Raw genomic sequence first — 21,539 nt, 5'->3', positions numbered from 1 at the left:
TTCAAACATGTCCTGCTCAAAATAAGCCCTGTGAAAACGTTTATGGGATGGATGCCTGACCAGGAATGTATGATTCTGTGGCTCTTTGGAATGATGGATCAGATGCCACTGTTTCTGAGCGGCTTGGGTTGATGCCTCATCTTGCCCCCACTTCCTGGATGCCTTCTATATGGTTTAAATATTCATTTGAAATAGTACTTGCAGTTTCCTTTTTTCTCTTATTTTTAAATTCAAAATCTCCCTATTTTCTATTCCCCTATTTAATGATGATTAGGCAAATGGAATGTTAAAAAGTGTCTGTGGCTAATTTTGTAGAGAACATAAGGTTAAGTAAGGTTTACGAGGTTTCTAGCTGCAGGGACATTTAGAGACTTTAATATGCTAATGTACACTGCAAACTCCAGAGCCAGAGAGAGTGTGCATTTTTGCAGAGCACAGTTTTTAAAGGCTGTTTAAGGACATCCTTCCTATCGCATCACTCTTCATTCATCTCTTTATTTTTCATATATGTTCCAGGCATCAGCAGGTTTAAGGTACCTCCTTATTTCCCATCAAATTTACCCACAACAATAGCTCAACGGAGCCATCCAAAGTATATTGATCAGAAGTTCTGTCCAAAATTTTTAGGATGATATCTCATTCTTTAATAACTTCACCTAATAACTTTTTATGGTCGATGGGCTTTGATATTTGTGTGTTTAATTATATGCAACAGAGGAGATTATAATGAACAAAATACATCAGAAATATCACCCTCCAAAATTTTCTTTTTACTTATCCTCTGCGGACTATTTTCTTGCCAAAAGAGCTCCTGTGGGTTGGCTTTGTTATGCTACTCTACAAATACTTTGGTGCTAGAGAATCCGGTCCCTACGAATGGGATCGCAGTGAGATCAGAAACGTAAGAAAATGCACTGTCTTATTAAAGAAGTAAAGTATTTTTCTGACTAAGCTTTCCAGATTTGCTTAAATATTAATATCTAAACAACGCTATTTAAAAAATTAAGGGTTACAAATATAGAGGAAAAAGTCTGAAAACAATATCTTTAGGTATAAAACAGTAAAATACAAGAATACCTATTTGGTTAGTATATAAATTTACATAGCAAGCTCGATGGGTAGGTATGTATGTCTATGTTTTGAATAGGACACCCAAAATTTAATTGCCTTTACCTGTAGAAAAACTAACAGTGTCCACAAGAAAAGTTCTCCCATTCCCCTTTTCAAGTTAATTCAGTTGAGCTTCTAAATTGCTTAAAAAAATAATGAAAATGATGAACCCCATAATGTCATGTGCTGAGCCCTAGGGTGGAGCTACTGGTTAAATGCACTTGGTGCTAACTGAAAGATAGGAATGTCCAGTCCACCCAGAGAAGCACGGACATCCAGGGGTTCACCTTGTGTCAGATGGCCTGGAAAGCATCTGGTTAATTAAGAGCTCTGGTGGTGTAGTGATTACAAGTGGGGATGATGTGACTGGTTGGCAGTTTGCAACCAGCAGCAGCTCCATGGGAGAAAGACTGGGCTTTCTACTCCTGTAAACAGTTACAGGCTTGGAGTCCCACAGAGGGCTTGCTACGAGTCAGTCAAGGTCAATGGCAAAGACTTTTGTTTTGTTTCTTAATCATATAGTGTTTGTCAAAGTAGACATTTAATCAATATGTAATAAGACTTACAACTACCCAGAATTACACATTTACCCTTTTGTTTACTGTGGGCCTGGCACACTGAATGTAAGCTCCGTTTCCTTTGTTCCGTTTCAAGACTTTCCTGAGTCCAGAACATTGCCAGGGATACCAGAGCAGGCCTTCAGTAAACACTTGTTATGTAGATCCTGAAGGAGAGATTTTATCTAGTGGTATAAATGATACTTAAAAAACGAAGAATAAATACATGTCATCACCCATTTAGTACACTGCAGTCACCAGTACACTCCTCAGTTCCCCGCCCCTCATTCTTTCAGTTGTCATCAGAATTATCATTCTAACACATAAAGTTGATTATGGCAGCTGTAGTTAGGTTAAACAGTAATACCTTATCCTTTGATCTTCTTTTGCCCATTTTACACTTACTTGTGTTCAATATTTTATGCTTTCTTTTTGATTGAGGTTTTTCTATATTTGGTTTAGTCACTGTTGTTGGATTTTTTGTTTGTTTGTTTCCTTTTGCTTGCTTCCTGTTTGTGTTTTGCATGGCTTTCTGTGGATGAGATTCAGGATAGGCAGGTCGATCGAGAAGGTGACTGGGTTGACAATTGCCTAGAGACATGCTAGGGGAGAATCCAGGGGCAAGTAGGAAGTTAACCACAAGGAGCATGAGAAGAAAATGTCCTGAAATTGATTGTGCTGTTGATTGCAAACGTCTTCCCAATATGACTGAATGAATAAACTGCATGATATACGATATGTATGCCAATAAATCCATTAAAACCGAAAACATTCAACGGCACATTTAAAAACACTTATCCACTTTATGAGGCCCTTGGTTGTCTTTTAAATTTGCTTTGGTTTCTCCTCAATTCTCCTGTGCTGGGAGGCTCCAAATATACCCACTTGCCTTCCCTAAGCATGTGACTCATTGTTTGGCTCTTGTCCATCTTGTCTACTTTGTACTCAACCCTCAGTATTTCTGGAGCACAGTTAATCTGTTTTCAACAATTTGTCATCATTTTCATATCACACATCTCACATTGTGCTGCTTACTTTAATTGTGTTCCTCCATCTTCCTTTACATTGGAAACTCGTTCGTGGCGTGGAATTCATCGGTTCATATTTATACATAGTGCTTGAAAATTAGTAGGTACTGGAGAAATGGTTGTTGAGGAACTGACTAAATGGATGATTGAGTGCATATCTATAGAAAGGGGGATCAATGAATTTGAAATAACCAAAATAAGTTTCTATCATATGCTTAAACTGTTTGTAGTATTTTATTGCTATTATGCTAGGTAATTCCTGGTTGGTCCAAATGGTGGACACACTTGGCTGTTAACAGAAAGATTGGAAGCTCAAGATGACCCAGCGGTACCTTGGGGAAAAGACTTAGAGGTGGAATGAAAAAACCAGTTAATTGAAAATATTATGGATTATAATTCTACTCTGACACATCTGTGATCACTGTGAGTCAGAACTGGTTTCCTGAAACTTTTATAAATTGTATTAGAAAATTTAAATTTCAGCATAGATCATGATAAATCAGCAAAAATAAACAGAAAAATAATTAAAAAACAGAATCCTAGTATACATGTATTAGTATATGTGTATTTGTAGCCATGTAGTCTATATATATATTCAATATTTCAAATTTGAGTCCTAGGTTTTAAAGTGAAGCCTATGAGATGGGTAAAGAAGCAATGCAGGGAATTGACAGTGGGAAACGGCAACCATTTATGGTATATATGGAACTTAGAAAGGTCTCAAAAAAAGGAAATAATTTCTTTCTATTTTTCATGCTTTTTCCATTTGCCAGATAGCTTACTTTAAAAGAAAACCAAAAAACCCATCATTTTAATTCCCTTCATTACTCTGAGCTTAGACTTGGCACTAGTGTGTGAGCTTGGAGAAAACTCCAAAGCTCAATAAGGGAATCATGTTCGTTATGTAATTATTCTTCAGGGTAGAGTTAGGTGTGTACTCGATCCATTACCTCACTGCTTTCCTAAACCTTGGGGAGTAAATTTTTAATTTACTGACAGATAGTACATTTTGTTTGTGAAGTATTTAATATACATATAATTTTATTTCTATAGTTATATTTATTGGGTATACTAGACTCAGAAAAGTGTACCCAAAGGTACTGTGGAATCCTTTGCTTTCCTTTTGTTAATTTAACTGCCTTTTAAACATTTGAAGTGCAAATGCAAAATTCTACTGAAATAAATTGGAAAGTCAGCCTTTCTCTTTTACTTACACCTACTGCAGCTGGGTCACTTTATATACAACAGAATAGACTGCTCCACGGGGGTTCCCAAGACGATCCATCTTCACACTAAAAGAGTGCCTCACCTTTTTCCCAAGGAGCTCCTGGTGGGATCTAATCACTGATCTTTGGGTTAGAAGCCCAATTATTAACCTACTACATCAGCAGGATGCCTTTTATTCTACTTCAGAAATAGTTCTCACTCCTCTCAAAACCATAGTAGACATTTCTATGTAGGTCCTTTTGATTAAGGGTAGGATATTTAATTCATATGTTGTTGTCAGGTTTACCTACTATCTGCAGAATCATAGAGACTCTGTACAACAGAATGAAATGCTGGCTCAAACTGGTATGATCATGAGGTGTCATCAGGACTGGGTAACAGGCATCAGAAGATTCATAACAAACACCAAAAAAAAACAAACCAAAACAAACAAAAATGCATAGGTGAGAATGAGTGGACTCAGAAAGGAGACCCAAAGCCCATCTGTAGACAATGGAATATCCACCCGCAGAGGGGTCACAGGGAAGGGTCAGTCAGGGTGCAGTAGAGCACCAATGGATCACACAATATACCTCTGGTTCCTTGAGGCTTCCTTACCTCCCACTATTATGACCCCAGTGCTGATTCCCATTCTGGACTAGGCCAGAATATGTACACAGGTAGAGGCAAGAGATAAAACTCATTATGCACGGAACCCAGGAACAGGAATGAGAATAGGGATACCAAAAGGTTAGGGGGAAGAACAACAGAAACTAGAGGGAAAGGGAGGCAGCAGCTGGTGTGAGATATGAAAATAATAAAAATATATAATCTATTGTGCTAGTCTGGGTAGTTTGGAGACACAGAAATGCATGTATAAGAGAGAGTTTTATATAAAGGTTAAGTGCTCATCAAGAAAACATCCCAACCCAGTGCTGCCCAAGCCCACAAGTCCAACTTTAACCCATTAACCCATATGTCCAACACCAATCCACAAAGTCCTTCTCCATCTCACAAAACACACGCAATGATGCCGACTGCAGGAGGAAAGCCAAGTCAGTGAATGTGTAAGCATCTCAACGCTGGCAGGGGTCTCCACACGGCTGCTCCAGCACCCAGGGCTTCATTGGGGTAGGTCCATGTGGCTTCTCCTCAGGGATGTTTGGCAGGAAGTGAGCCTTGCCCGCTGAAGCAGGAAACTGGCTAAGGCAGCCGCACCCTGGTCCAACCATCAGAAAGCAAAAGACGCAAGAACTAGAAAGGCGAGGCTCACCGAGTCATTTATCTCTCTGCCCTTCAATTAACCCCATGTGTTTATCGGCCAGGTTGGTACAATACACTAACTCATCTATCACGGGTCCATCAGGGTGAGGAGGGAGGAGGGAGGAGGGAGGGGGGAAAAAGGAGGAGCTGATCCCAAGGGCTCAATAGAGAGTAAATGTCTAAAAAAGAATACGTCTGATACAATTGCTCTATAGATTGTAACAAGAGTTGTAAGAGCCCCTGATAAAATGATCTTAATCAAAAAGAAATGCTGGTCAGTCTTGTACCATCAGTACAGTTGTTAATGTTTGGGCTCTTTGTTGAAGCCAATATGCCAATTCCTATCATCGAGGATCTTCCTCTTCTTGGCTTACTTTACCTTACCAAGCATGAAGTCCTTTTCCAACGACTGGTCTCTTCTGATAATATATCCGAAAGATGTGAGAGTCTAAGGGCCATACTGGCTGTACTTCTTCCCAAACCGATTTGTTTGTCCACAGTACTTTCATTTTCTTTGCCAACACCATAATGCAAACACATCGATCCTTTTGGACATTCCCTAGTCTTCATCCAGTTTTCACAAGCATATGAGCTGATTGAAAATACCCTGGCTTTCTTCAGGCTCACCCTAGTCTTCAAAGTGCGATCTCTGCTCTTTAAGCCTTCAAAGAGGCCTTGTGCAGCAGATTTGTCCAAATCAATATGTTGTTTGATTTTTTGACTGCTGCTTCCATGAGTTATTGATCATGGATTCAAGAAAAATGAAATACTTGACAAATTTAATGTATTTAATAAAAATCATATTGTTTCATGGTACAGTTATGAAAATTTAGTTTTCCCTCCATTGAGTATGTTTCATACTGAAGACTGTGCTCTTTGGTGGTCATCAGCTATTGCTTCTTTAGTAAGCAAGTCGATGCTGTCTACATAACACAGGTTGTTAATAAGCATTTCTCCAATCCTGATTCCACAGAGTCTAGCATAGTCAGAGTTTGTTTTGATATATTTACATAGTCAATAAACACACACAAACTCTTTCAGATAATCTCTGCTTTCAGCCAGATTCATTTATGTTAGCAACGACAGCTCACATTCCATGTCCTCTTCTGAATCTGACTCAACTTTCTGGCAGTTCTTTGCTGATGTAAAAACTGTCCTTGAATAATCCTCAGCAAAACATTACTTGTATATTATGTTAATTATGTTTTCAGATAAGATGAATTCTGTTGGTCACCTTTCTTTGGAATGGGAATAGGGACAAAATTACCTTTCATAGATTGGCCAGTAGCTACCTGATATGTTTCTATCCAGAAATAACTAATACTTCCAGCACTGCATTAATTTATTGAGACATTTCACTTGAAATGCTGTCAATGTCTGGAGCCTTGATTTTCATTAATGCATACAATGCACTTGGGTTTCTTCTTTAAATACCATTGGTTCTATATCATGCATTACCTCTTGGATTAGCTGAATGTTGACCAATTCTTTTTGGTACAGTGACTCTGCCTTCTCCTTCTGATGCTTCCTTCAATGTTTGATATTTTGCCCATAAAATCTGTCACTATTGCATCTCAAGGCTTGAATTTTCTCTTGTGTTCTTTTAGCTTGAAAAATGTCACGTGTATTCTTCCTGTTTGGTTTTCTGCTTCAATCTCTTCATATTTAATTATAATACTTTGTCTTCTCGAGCTTCCCTTTCAAATTTTCTATTCAGCTGCAGCATTTCCCTCCACCTGCTTTAGCTACTGCCGTTCAAGGACATCTTGAACATCGTTTCAGAACATCTTCCTATCCATTTTGATCTTTTCTATCTTTATGAAACATTTTGTTTCTTCATGTCTTGATGTCACCTGTCTTCAGTCATGAGTGTTCAGCACATTAAATCTGTTCCTGGGATGGTCTCGATATTCAAGTGGGATATAGTCCTGGTCGTATTTTGGCTCTTGTGGACTTGTTTTGATCTTTTTTCTTTACCTTGTACCACAGTTGAATCAGTTGTTGTGGATCTTTTACTCATATCGTTGTAACTCCTGCCACATGACTGAGTGGGAACCTGTGAATAAGATGTATGGAAGTCTAATGAAGGGACAGTTCATTTTTGCCTTTCTGCTGGGCAGAAAGTGAGGCATCACAGAAGCAGAGAAGGAGAATCTCATGACCACCCAGAAAGAAGAGCCATGAGCAAGTGCATTTGAGATGCCCAAATGGAGAAGCGGGAGTGGTGCAGTGCAGCAGTGTAGCACCTCGGAGATAATAAGGCAGAGTGATGGGCTTCCTGGCCTGCAGAATGAGTTCAGCCTTCAGACAGGAGGTAGGCAGGAGGCTGACAAGCAGAATGGGGTGCCCACTGGGCCCTTATCAGAGCTAAAGGACTTTGTGACACTTGCTGGAACTGGAGTGAGGCTCAGGAAACCTTTCCTGGCTAAGCATGAGAACCAGAGAGAGACATATGTGCCCGTGGGCATGGGAAGAGGTGGCACTACGACAAAGGGCATTAAAGTTGACTCTACTTTGTATGAGCAGCTCCTTTTCCCCACTCATATTTTCAGTGCCTTCCCAACCCGAGGGACGACTCTTCCATCAGTATATCAGAAAGTGTTTCATCACTATTCATGATATTGTCAATGGCTAATCTCTCAGAAGTGGACCATCCCTTCCTTCTTAGCCTGTCTTGCTCTGGAAGGTCCCCTGAATTATTTTCACCAGGCTAGTATTTGACATCTTGGTGCTACACCTGCCAGCAACAGAGCAGCACCCACACCACACACCCAAGGGGACCAAGGTGCAATTCGTCTTGTACCTCGAATGGGACCATGCAGAGTTTTCTTTGTTTCTTCTTCTTTTAAAGACAATGGCCGTTGGAAACAATAAGAGAAGTTATTCTCATACATATTCTGGCAGCATCAAGGAAGACAAACTAAATCGAAAGCTCACAGTTCTTTCAAAACAGAGGTCAATTGCATTTGGATAATCATGTAATTTTTTTCCTTGAAAAAAATACCTTTCGCTTTCTTTCCTGTTTCTTTTTTCTTAAAGAAGAGGATGAAGAATGGCAGCAAGTTGTAGAGACCCTTAGGTTTTCTGACCCTTATTTATTTCATCTGCACTGGTCTAGTTGCGATTTCTAAAGGTGTTCCTGTTTTCCATGAAATTAACATATTCTTTTGAGATTTTCAAATTTAAACAGATTTGATTTTTAAAAGTCTGATTAAAGAAATAAAATTCACCTTCTTCATATAGCGTCAAGTCTATTGCGTTTCTTCTTAAGTTTTTGAAGAGCCTGACTGAGCAAAGCATGCAAAACAGAACAAAACAAAAACCAACTGCCTTTCAGTTAATTCTGACCCACAGTGACCTTATAAGACAGAGTACAATCTTCCCTAGGGTTTCTGAGTCTATAGCTCAGTGGGAGGAGAACAGGCTCATGTTCCTCCACCCGCCACCCTACCCCAAGCACTGGCGTGTTCGAACTGCTGACCTTCTGGTTAGCAACTCAACTTGAAAATCACTACACCACAGCTACTTAACATGCAAAACAAGATTTAACAAGAAGCCAAAACAGCTGGCTCTGCCAAGTACTGCAATGTGGGACATTGCTGAAAGGATTTATTTTTTGTAGGCATTACATTTTTGTTGTTGTTTCCAATTTGTTCCTTTCTTATCTTACTCATTGTTATTTTAAAAGATGAAAAAATTCTTGGACTTTTCTCTCCCTTTAGAACAAACTAGAAACCCAATGTGCCAAGATGTGAACACAACATACCAGCATGTACCAGGGAACCAATAGAGAAATCTGCTGGGCCGGCCCCAATCCCAACTATGTGGACACCCCCGCATCCCCACCCAGAAGAATGCACTTCAGAGGACAGCCCCTGAAACTACAGTTTTGGGAGTGGGGTACGTCTCATTAAAGCACACAGGAGAAACAAAGAGGGATGGAGAGGGAGGGGAACACATCTGGGAGCACCAAGCTCGGAGGATGATATTCCTGTTCAGAGCAGACAATGCACAGAGAGGACCATAGGGCTGGCCTCACCATGAGACACGATGACTCTCACTAAACCACAGCACTATGGGGGAAAACACTGGAGACACAGTGTGGGAACTGTGCCCAATCTGACCCCATCACACTAGGGAGAAATACCAAGGGCATGCAATAGAGCAACAAGGGGAACAAAGTGATGAAATCCCTGGGGAATACCAAAAATAGACTTTGGAGACAGAGTGCGGAATCCTTCAGCCTTGACTGGAAAAGACTTGTAAAAGCCAACAAAAAGACCTTGAACTATTTATAGACTTTTCCATTTTTGTCAGTGGCTTTCATTTTGTTGTTATATTGTTTTTGTTTTAGTTGTTATTGTTTTGTTGGTTTTGACTTCCTTGGTTGTTTTGTTTGACTTTACCTGTTTTTTGCATTTATTGATGTCTCTACATGTCTATCTAGATAAGACAGACAGGATAAACAATTCAGAGATGAAAAGAATGGGACCAATGGTTCTGGGGGGGATATGGGAGAAGGAGAGGTTGGAGAAAGGAAGGTGGGGGGGGGCGGAGGGAACCAACCCAGGGACAAGGGAAAAACAAGTGAACTAAAATCAATGGAGAGAAGGGCAAAGGATGCCTAGTGGGGCTTAATCAAGAACAATGTAGCAGAGAGGAATTACTAAACTTGAATGAAGGCTGAACATGATGGTGGGACAACAGGAAAGTAAAAGGAAATAGAGGAAAGAACCAGGAGGCAAAGGACATTGATAAAGGTCTAAATACAGGCATGTACCTATGTAAATATATTTATATATAATGAGAGGGGAAGAAATCTATGTGCTTATATCTATTATGTTAGGAATTAGGATTGCAGGTGGACATTGGGACTCAACACAAGAACACTTTGTTCTAATAAGTGACGCTCACTTTCCCGACATGATCGCTGAAGATAAAATGGGTGTATAAGCAAATGTGGTGAAGAAAGCTGATAGTGCCTGGCTTTCAAAAGATATAGCATCTGGAGTCTTAATGGCTTGAAGGTAAATAAGTGGCCATCTAGCTGAGAAGCAACAAAGCCCACATGGAAGAAGCACACCAGCCTGTGTGATCATGAGGTATCGATGGGATCAGGTATCAGGCATCTAAGACCCAGAACAAAATCATGCCCAATGTGAGTGGGGCGGGACATGGAGTGGATACCCAAAGCCCATCTATAGTCAGTTGGGCATCCCCTCACAGAAGGTTCACAAGAAGAGATGAGCCAGTCAGTGTACAGTATAGCACTGATGAAACACAACTTTCTTTAATGCTCCCCCCACCCCCACTAAATACCTTACAAATCAGATTAGACCAAAACATGCACATTGCTACAGATAAGAGGCTGAACACAGGGAATCCAGGATAGATAAACCACTCAAAGTCAACAATAAGAATAGAGATACCAGGAGGATTAAGGGAAGGTCGGGGGGGGGGGGGGGGGGGGGGGGGGAGAAGAGGGAGAAATTGATCACAAGGATCAACATATACCCCATTCCAAGTGGACGAACAATATAAAAATGTGTGAAGGGCAACAGAGGATGATGTAAGATATGAAAATAATAATCTATAACTTATTAAGGGTTCATGAGGGAGGACAGGCAGGGGAGGGATGGGGAAAATGAGGAGCTGACATCAAAGGGTCAAGTAGAAAGAAGATGTTTTGAAAATGTCGATGGAAGCATATGTACAAATGTGCTTGACACAATGGATGGATGGATGGATGGATTGTGATGAGAGTTGGACGAGCGAGCCCCCAATAAAATGATTTAAATATAAATTAATTAAGAAAAGATGAATAGCTAAACTGATGTCATTATGTGAAGGAGTCCAAAGGAACTAGGCGCTTGATATAAGGAGAGGTTCTGCCAAAGACACAGGTCATCATCATTATTAATAACACTTCCTTTTTATTGTTTATTCTGAACTGACTTTCAAAAATGAGTTAACCAGCTTGTATCAGGAGGCTTGAGATCCCACCTTCTCTTCCTTCCTCTTGTAGCATTTTCCCAGGAAGAGCATTTCCTCAGGCTATCCTCCCTTCAAATATGCTCAGAATAGGCAGTTCAGTGACTCAAGCCTTATGATTTGCAATACAATGTTGAAGCAGTCTTGCCATTGTCTTGTGTCTGGTCTTTTACAACATGTCTTTGTAAAGGCCAGCCGATCAGCAGCTTCTTCTTGTAATGCCCTGTGTCAGATTCTGTATTCGAGCTCAGTGAACGTATCTTTTTGCTGCAATCCTTTGGCGAATCCTTTCTAGGTAGTGCCTGACCCTGGATCATTCTAGTCTGTAAATAAACTCTGATATGCTACCAGAAGCTCAGCTTACTTTTTGACAAACAACAAGACTCTAGGGCCTATCACCATCCTGTTATCCCCAGTCTTCATAGGGGCACTTTGACTATTGCCACCACTTCCCCTTGCCCACATTTTCCCATTTAACTTACATCTATACACATGGCCATGCTTATTATTTTTTTAAATTTTAATAAATCATTTTATTGGGGGCTCTTACAGCTCTTATAACAATTCATACATCAATTGTATCAAGCACATTTGTACATAGGTTGCCATCATCTTTTCTAAAACATTCTCTACTTGAGGCCTTGGTGTCAGTTCCTCTTTTTTCCCTCCCTCCTCCACCCCTTCCCACCCGTGTGAACCCTTGATCATTTATAAATTATTTTTATTTTCATCTCTTACACCGTCCACTGTCTCCCTTCACCCACGTTTCTGTTAGTCAGCCCCCTGGGTAAGGGGATTGTGTATCCATCATTATGATCGGTTCCTCCTTTCTCCACCTTCTGCCCCCACCTTCTCCCTACCCTCATGGTATACCTACTCTCCTTATTGGTCTTGAGGGGTTTATCTGCCCTGAATTCTGTGTGTCGAGAGCTATTATCTGTACCTGTGATGGTCCCACTTCTATTTGTGAGGAATTTTCCTCTCTTTGGAATTGACCTTGCGCTGAGGTAGGATTATTGACTTTCTTTGGTGATATAATAATCCTCAGAGAGGTGAATCATGCCTTCTAGGCTTTTTTTGATTAAATTACAAACAGAAGTGGAAGCTCGCTTTTGCCAATTATCTAAGCTTCACAGTGTACCTTATGGGACACCAAGCTTCATTTTCATACAGTGAAAGTAAGAATATTGCTGATAGAGGTGCCAATTATATCGAGGCTATTTGTTAGGTAAGCAATTGGGGATACCCATGAGCCAATTATAGAACTGTAGAGCCACAGTCTTTGTAACTCCCACAAAGAGAGGCCCGGAAAAATGCTGATGGGATCATATGGTTCAGTTGTGAGTGGTGGTGAACAGGGTTAACTGTGATTGTAAACACCTGGAACTCCATTTTGGGAATTGGTCAATTTTGCCATCTCCAAAATGAGTCATCACAGAAGAAAGAAGAGGAGGACTTTACTGTCCCCCCAAAGTAAGCTAGGAGTGGAGTAGGTCTTTTGGACTCTGTGATTCTTGTGCAGAACCTCCTTGATGTGGGAGAGAAAGGACTGTGATATCAGAGAAGGGCAGCAGCACCATGAGCACAAGACAGAGTAGTCTGCTTCCCTGACCACTGAGTGAGTGGGAAGCTGAGCGCTTTTGGGCAAGAGGCTCACTTGTGGAGTAGGATGCCCGTAGGGACTTAATTGGGAGTGCTAGGCTTCTTGGCCACTTTGGGGTTGCAGCTTAGAGAAGAGTGGTGTGCTCTTTTGGCCTTTATCAGTAGTAGTTAGGAATGTTTTAACACCACCAGAGCAGGACAGAAGCATGCCTTTGGGCGAGAAGAGGCCGTCCAGACTAGAGAACTAGATCCTGAACATTTTGTTGAGTAACAATCAAAAAACTTCCCAATGAACCCTGTAATTGTGAGCCTTCTCAGTGAGTTCTGCATGGCAGTGGCAAGGAGTTGTTGAACTCAGTAGGAAGTAGAGTGCTGTGGGAGGGACAGTTGGTGTCAGAGGGGTAGGAAGTCTGTAGAGTGGAGGTAGGTCTTACCTCCTCATTGAAATCGACAGGGCCTGATTCTCTTTCCTCTAGTGAAGTGAGAGAAGGGCAGAAGGCACGGCTACATCAATGAATGAAAGTCCGTACTTGAACTTAAATTGATGAGGTATAAGGCAGGCCTTCAAGGATCTCTTGGGAAGTTATTGAATTCAGCATTTAAGGTGTGTGAAAATAAAGAAAAAGACAATTAAGCTAATTTTGTATTTTTGTTATTGCTATTACCTTAAACTCAATGGATAACACTCAAATAACTACATATCAAATATTTCTTTTCAAGTTCCCTTCTAAAAATGTCTGCATGAGCTTATGTCTAACTCCTCTTTTACATGGAAATACATTTCTAAGAACTAATTTGATGCTGGAATACAAAGTTGTGATTACCATATTTTGAGGGACAACTGCATGTGATTTTATTATGTTTTTGCAAACCAATGAAAATGTTACTGAAGTAACTATTTATCTCATGCCACCATAAGAGGAAGTGTGTCTGTCCCTTCAGAAATTTACTTCTAGATTTCCTAATCTTATTATATTAATAATTTAACCATTTTCTGAAAGTGCTACTTTTTCAAAAGCACTTTCTTATCAATATTATTTTGCAATTTACTTTTCAAAATATACTTTAGTTGGTTTCTCAAATTATTCTCAGTTGTTTCACTTTATGAAAGAGGGTATTGAAGCAGAAGTATTGAAATACATTCACAACTTCTGACAGAGTTTGGGTTAATGGTTGTGTTCGGATGAGTTAAGCATTAAACCAAGAAATGCAGCAAATTGCTTTGCTTGGTGCAACACAAAATTAAATGATGCTATTGTTAGCTTGAAAGAAGTACGGGTAGAATGCTGGATGTCTTATCGGGGAGAAGAGTCCGTGGAGAAGTAGATCATGCTTGTACAGTGGAGGGGCAGTGAAAAAGAGGAAGACACTTAGCAAGACCCTCAACTAGGTGGATCGACACAGTCGAACTTCAACAATGGGCTTGACTATGGGAACACTTGTGCAGATGGGGCAGGAGCGGGTAGTGCTTTGTTCTGTTGCACATAGGCTTCCTGTGAGGCTGACCGGACTCCACGGCGTCTGACAATAGAGTTGTTAGCTGTCATCAAATTGGCTTCCAACTCACGGAGACCCAATGCACAATGGAACCCAGTGCTTCCCAGTGCTGAATGATCCCTCAAGGACCAAACCATGGGGATTCAGAGATTTTCCCTCAGCCAATTTTATGAAGTGGAGTGCCAGGCCTTTCTTCCTCATGCGGTCCATCCTGGTCTCCATGGAAACCTGCTCAGCAGCTACAGATAGTAACACATAAACCACCACAGACAGATGGGTACGGGGAGTGCTCTGGCTGCTGGAAATGGAACCTGGCGCTCACACAAGGAAAGTGAGAATTTAAGAAAAAGCATGTTCAGAATAAGAAAACAGCTTTCTCTTTGAGAAGAAATCTTACAGGACAATTAAGAGCATGCTATTTTAATACAATACAGCAGACTTTGTTTTAATGAATGAGATTCCTACCTTGTAGGCATTTTAAAGGGACAAAGGCCTATTACTACTCTCATTACAACTATCCAGTGCTGATAGAAAAGACACCTTTTAGAACTCAAAAGGGACAAGGAGAAGAATAGAAGAGGCAGACACTCAAGTTTTCTAATTTCTTTGAAATGACAAGGGGGAAATTCGCATCAGTCCAGTGCCTTTAGTGAGAACTTATTTAAGGTTTATTCAAAGAGTTTATCCAAAGCCCCCGGGTGTGTGGATTTTCTTCTTAGAAACCAGCTAAGCCTCTGAAATAGGTCAGTATGTGTTAGGCACTCAATTGCCTTCTCCAGACGAGGTCTTTTGAGCCCAGGTGCTAAGTGGAGGGTCTTTCTGCTGCTTACTCTTACTCTGACAGGAATTTGGCAATCCAGACAATTCCTAGAATTGGCTTCTCTGTTGGATTCCTGGGGAGTTATTTACAAAGCTTCAGTTGTTCAGGCCAAACAACTGGAACTCTCAATAAGAGGAGAGAGCTGCCCATAGGCAGTTAGAACTAAAGTGACTGTCTTGTGTAAGAAAGTGAAATTGAAAGGTTTTTTTCCCCCCTTAGATTCGACAACCTCCCAATTTAAAAGAAAAAAAAATTGCACATCTTAAATAGCTGTAGCATGAGTGGACTTGGGGGGCGTGGGGTGGTGGAAATGTCTCAGAAATCAACCCAAGTGATTGCAATGACTATTTACCCATAATCAGTCGAGTTTGTTTGCTCGCTCACTTTCTATTAAGGGAGGACAGAAGTGATTTACTCCAGGGCACCATTAGGGTTGCTGTCACCCCAGGAGGGCACTCACAGTGTTCACCCCTCCGCCTCCCCTGCCATACCCTCCCCATTAATCAGACAGAATCTTTAGTAATATGATCACTGTCCATTTTCAACATACAACAAGATGTGATAAGCATAGTTGTCCATTGCTTACAAATAAGATTTCTCAGATGATATGAACACAGATAAAATCGTTTGATATAACCTTTATGCATTGACTCCCAACAAGATTATTAGTGAACATTATTTGAGGGTACTGAGTAGAAGCCTTTATGGATTTCTTACCTTCTTCTTTTATTACTACTTCATTTTAAAAAAATTTATATACTTCACAAATACTAACCATATCGCCAACTCCCCCCCCCCCACCAATTCCACCAAACACAATGCCATTAGCCCACCCACCTCGCAGTGACCTGAGAGGACAGAGCAGAACTGTCCCGCGTGGCTGTCCAAGGCCGTGGATCTTGACGGGAGCAGCCAGCCTGGGAACCATCGGTGACTTTGAACTGCTCTCCAACATGTCACCCACTAGGCCACGAAGGCTCCTTTACAAGGTAGCTGAAGCACACGAAAATTTGACCCAACCAAATATAAGAAATGCTAGCAACTGTGTGTGCTTGTGGTACCTACCACAAAACCATGTGACTCCGAGTTACTGTCACTGGGTGACAATGAGAGTTCTGACCCAAGCACGGTCCCGCAGACCCACTGCTCTCACGTTCGCTCACGTTAGCAGCTCAACGCACCACCCACCATGCCACTAGGGCTCTGCATTCCAACTCATAGTGACCCGATGCAGAGTTTCTGAAGCTGGAAATCTTTATTTCCAGGATAGGAATTAGGATAGCCTCATCTTTCTCTGGTGGGTTTGAACCCCTGACCTAGCAGTTAAAGTCCAACAGTGCTACCCAACAGAGCCACCGGTCTCATTAGCCCAGAACATGTTAGATGGTTCAAAGGACAAATTTGCATAACGTTTCAGCCTTGTAGGTATGTCGATACAAGCAAACTGGGTTTAAGAAAAAAAGAAGCCTTTGTTGTTTAAACTAACTATAGGAATAACATTTTTGTTAAAAGAAAAAAGATCCTGTTGCAACACTACCCCCCAGTTTGATAGGTAGTCATTATGGCAAACCCCCCTCTGACGGTCACCAGGAGATCCACACCCCTGCACTCCCATACTATCACTACTGTGTATACTATCACTTTCTCTTAGCACACAGACCGACTGCACTAGGCATTCAGAAGAAACACATTTAAAAAAAATTTTAACTTCATGTAGTTGAGGAAGGAAACTTATTACATGTAGTTCAGTGGCCTTAGATATTAAGGAGAAATCACTGAAACTTACTGTGGATTTGATTTTCACAGCTGAATATCCAATTCATTCTCATAAATAAGTTTATCCAATTCATAAGCTCACTATTACAAATCAAATCATTGAATTATATAGCTAAACCATCATTACCAAAATATGCTTGCTTAGCCAAGGGAATATATTGTAGAGATTTTCAAGACCACTAGATGGCATTAATTCACTGTAATTTTGGCCGAATTACAGACTTAAGAAGAAGGGTGATGGGGGAAGGCAAATGTTATTTATGCTTTGCTTGATGATATTTCCCTGTCATTTAACACAATGCCAAGGCTCAATTTTATCTCCGCCTGTCTGCTTCAAATCAAGTCAAATAAAATCAACAAATATATATTGAGGACGTTGCTTAAGATATCTTTGTTTGGGAGGCGCGTTGAAAACCATCTTCACTAATGGTAGTGCATTTACTTGCAACCTCTAGCAGAAATTATGTAATACTACGCGTTACACATGATTTTCAAAATTGCTATGTCTCATGGAGTTACTTCTCAAAAGATTAAAAAGAAGTACACCACCACAAAAAAATCGTTATTCTCATGTTTTAGATGGCATTCATCTTTAAATTGAGTGATTCTGAAAATAGAAGACTGACTTGCCATTTTAAATGATTCACACCAAGTCCTTCCGTTGTACTTGTCTTAAAAATGAGTGCAAAGTAGTGCTTCTAACTCCAGAAAGACCAAAATGGCTTTCGCTGAGGACGAAGTATCATTTGAGGGTCATGGGGGATAAATGCTAGAAGGAAAATGGCCACCACCACACTGCAAATGAAAAGCTGGGAGAAGACACTGACGGGGACAAGTAAAGGAAAGTGTAACTCTCTGTAGCGGGTTTATGATAACAATGCGGCAAGATCTAGAACTCACCTGTTCTAATATGTTTTGAAGCCTCTCTATTTCACAGTCTATTACAAATTTCTTCTCTTGTCTTCTGTCCAGTTCTTCTAGAAGTTGTCTATAGCTGACATCATTAAAGTTTTCCACACATATAGCACTGACATGCCAACCATTTTGTCCTGCTTTTTCCATAATAGCTTGAAGTATCGAATATCCTATTGGGGAAAACAAACAAAATAATTACTTTTAAAGAGTGTTTTTGACTCCCACTTAGAGACACAGGGCAAGACTCCACATCAACATTTTTATGTTCCAACAGTTGCATCAGATGCTTAGAATAGCAACAACCTGAGTGGTTATGGCTGAGTCATTTGGTTTTTCTTTCTTCACTGGGCCATGGAATCTCAGTTTGTTGGTCGAATGAAGTAGTCACAATGATGCAGTGGAGCCTCAAAATCTCTCTTCTGAGGACTACTGCATCTCCCTCGACACATTTCACATGAGAGAAACAAGAAACCAAATCCAATACTCCTCGTAGTCAAGAATAAGGTGACAAACATGCTTTGATAGTTTACTCATTAGACAAATTCATTTTGGATGACCATTTTGACTCTTCATTTGGAGCCTTAAAAACAGTGATTCTGCCTTGAGCTGCTAACCAAAAGGTTGGTGGTTCAAAGCCCCCTAGGTGCTCCTGTAGAGAAAGACAGGTTTCTGATCTTATATAGATTTAGAATCTAAGAAACCCTTTGGTTCAGGTCTATGCTGAACTCATAGGGTTTCTAGGAGGCCGAGTCAACTCAACGGCAATGAACTTTGGAGTTTGGGAAGGTGGTAGCAACAACGTGGAGTCCCTCTATGAAAAGGAAGATGTAAAAGAGGCCGAGCAATGGCATTGATTTAGGATCTATTGCTGCCTAAGGCACAATTGGTGATGGGGCAGGGTGCATACAGAGAAGGCATTGTTGTTTAGTGCTTCCTGCTTGGTAGGGAGTGAAGAGAGGGTCAGGTACATAAACAGTGGAGTCAGCAGTTGAGTTGCAGTGCTAGCTCTAGCAGACAGCACTGGACACCGATGACCAAAGGCATAAAGCGCCCAAACTGAAAAGCGAAAGTGGAGAGTCAAGCTCCGCAGCTCTGCTAAAACAGCCAGGGAAATAAAATCTAATTTTGTAAATCTTTAAATATTGGACAAAATGTATTGCCTGTCTACTTCAAATTTATTTTAGATGTTTATTCTCTTGTGTTTATTTGTTAAAGATGAGGATGATAGCCATAAATCTAAATCAACACACCCATCAAATATCTAATTAATAGTGTGACTGTATCCCCAGGAGTGGGAAACCTTTACTAGCAAGGGTAATAATGCACCAGGTAAAATATTCACTAATTCCATGTGCAAAAGACAGGCAGAGAAGGTAAAATAAAATATTATAATGAAATGTACAAACACCACGAACTAGAAAAACAAAAGGGACAAATAATCTTAGCAAATCTTAAACTGAAAGAACTCAAGAAAAAATTCAAGTCTTGAGTTGAAATATTGACTGTTTTCTTTTTTTTATTGACAGTTTCTATGGACAAAATATTGTGTGATACAGGAGGCATCAAAAGAAGATGTGAAGAATATATAGAAACTACTGAAAAGAAGTGGTTGACATTCAACCATTTTAGGAGGTAGCGTCTGAGCAAGAATCAATGGTCATGACGGAAGAAGCTCAAGGTGGACTGAAAGCATTAACTAAAATCATGACCCCAGGAACTGATGGGACACCAGTTGAAATGTTTCAACAAGCTGATGAAGCCTGGAAGCACTTAGCTGTCTATGTCAGAAACATTTGGAAAACGGCTACTTAGTCAACTGACAGGAAGAGACACAAATTTATACTCATTCCAAAGTAAAACCTATCACATAAAAATACAATTTCCTGAAGATCATCCAATAATGGTTGCAGCAGTACATTAATAGGGAGCTGCCAGAAGTTCAGGCTGGATTCAGAAGAGGGCATTGAACAAGGGATATCATTACTGATGTCAGATAGACATCTTGGCTGAAAGCAGAGACTACCAGAAATATATCTACTGTGTTTTACTGACTATTCAAGGAAGAGGTATGACACAGGGCCGCATGCCCTCACCATGCTTATTCAATATGAATGCTGAGAACACCCTCTGAGAAGCTGGATTACATGAATGGGAATGTGGCATTCGGAGTAGAGGAGGGTTTAAGAATGACCTGTGATGGACAGATGACACCACCTCGCTTGTTTAAAGCTACACGGACTTGAAGCCCTTGCTGATGAAGACCAAGGATTGCAGCCTTCAGTGTGGATGACAACTTGATGTAGAAAAGGTCCACATACTCACAACTGGACCAGTAGGAAGCATCATGACGAATGGAGGGACAAGACTGCAGTTGTCAAAGATTTTTGTCTTTCTTGGATTCACAATCAATGCTCATGGAAGCAGCAGTCAAGAGATCAGATGACACATTATATTGGGTAAATCGGTTGCAAAAGACCTCTTTAGAGTGTGGCAAAGCAAGGATGCTACTTTGAGAACTAAAGGGTGCCAACCCAATCCTGGCATTTTTCGTTGCCTCCCTCATATGAATGTGAAAGTTGGAAACGAATAAGGAAGACTGAAGAAGAATGGATGTGTTGGAATTGTGGCATTGGAGAAGAATACTGAAAGTGCCATGTGCTGCCCAAAAGGACATATACACCTGCTTCAGAAGAAGTGGGGCCTAAACGCTCCTTAGAAGCAAGAATTGTCAGTTCATCTAACTTACATCGGAAAGCTTGTGAGCAGAGTCTAGTTCCTGAAGAAGGACATCATGCTTGGTAAGTTAGAGGGGCAGTGATAAAAGAGGAAGGCCCGTGACAAAATGGATTGACTTGTGGCTGCAACAATGGGCCCAAGCACAAGGACAATTGTGAGGATGGAGCAGGACTGGGCAGTGTTCTGTTCTGTTGTGACTTGGCTTGCTCTGTGTCAGAACTGACTGGATGCCACCTAACAACTACCCAATGATTCAAAATGTATTTCTTGAACTAGCATTTGGTTAGATGTTAATAAAAGGTGCACATTTTTGTTCTCACAAGATACAGAAAGAAAGGAACAACAACAATGACAATGACAAAACATTGATTGTGGTTAAGAGGCAATTACAGAAACACATTCATAGGAAAGGGACCTGAATTTAGCCTCAGCGACAAGTCAGGCAAGACAGAGTACAAATAAATTTCAAGGTCAAGAGTAGTATGGCTCAAAGCAAAGTGGTGAGAACATCAGTCTTCTATCCCTGTCTTCACCTATCCAACCTAGAATTAAGTGATGAGAACAAATATTTCCTTTGATAATCCCTCCTTGGCTACCCACACCTATTGGGATATTTCTACCTTTTGGCTTTCTTTCTAAAAATCTAGAGTAATCATTGGATGAACAATTTTAAAATATAACCATCTTAAAAGCCCCAAATTAAAAAATAAAAAGACAAAATCAATAATTAAACAAACAAAAACCTTACAAAGTTAAGGACAGGACAAGGAACTGGATGCTCAAGCTAATAGTCTTGCAGATGTGATAGACATTCAAATAAACAAATGTACTTTAGCTTTAAAAAGTGTGATTATAGTAATTGAGATCAATTGTTGGGCCAGTAGAAGTCTTGTTTAACTTTGCTGGAGCTAGGAGTTGGTCAAGGAAAAATACCACAGAGGAGAAACAACCTGGAGTGAGTGGTCTTCCAGGTAGAGACGAAGCATGCTGAAGAAGGCGAGGTGTTGAATAGCCAAAGACCGTCTTCTATGAGAAGGT

General features: G+C 40.5%; 1 protein-coding gene across 9 annotated transcripts in view; it reads right to left on the bottom strand.

Annotated features, from left to right (window-relative positions):
* GRIA4 (glutamate ionotropic receptor AMPA type subunit 4) overlaps positions 1–21,539 on the bottom strand; it is a 446,712-nt gene that overhangs the window by 100,047 nt on the left and 325,126 nt on the right. For all 9 annotated transcript variants that reach the window (XM_075548742.1, XM_075548736.1, XM_075548741.1 and 6 more), the window contains exon 4: positions 17,751–17,935. In XM_075548742.1, coding sequence (XP_075404857.1) covers positions 17,751–17,935 — 185 coding nt within the window. The remainder of the gene's footprint in view (positions 1–17,750; positions 17,936–21,539) is intronic.

The sequence above is a fragment of the Tenrec ecaudatus genome, chromosome 4, assembly GCF_050624435.1.
Source record: "Tenrec ecaudatus isolate mTenEca1 chromosome 4, mTenEca1.hap1, whole genome shotgun sequence".
In the NCBI taxonomy this organism is placed as follows: Eukaryota; Metazoa; Chordata; class Mammalia; order Afrosoricida; family Tenrecidae; genus Tenrec; species Tenrec ecaudatus.
This window is presented reverse-complemented; position numbering and strand designations above follow the sequence as displayed.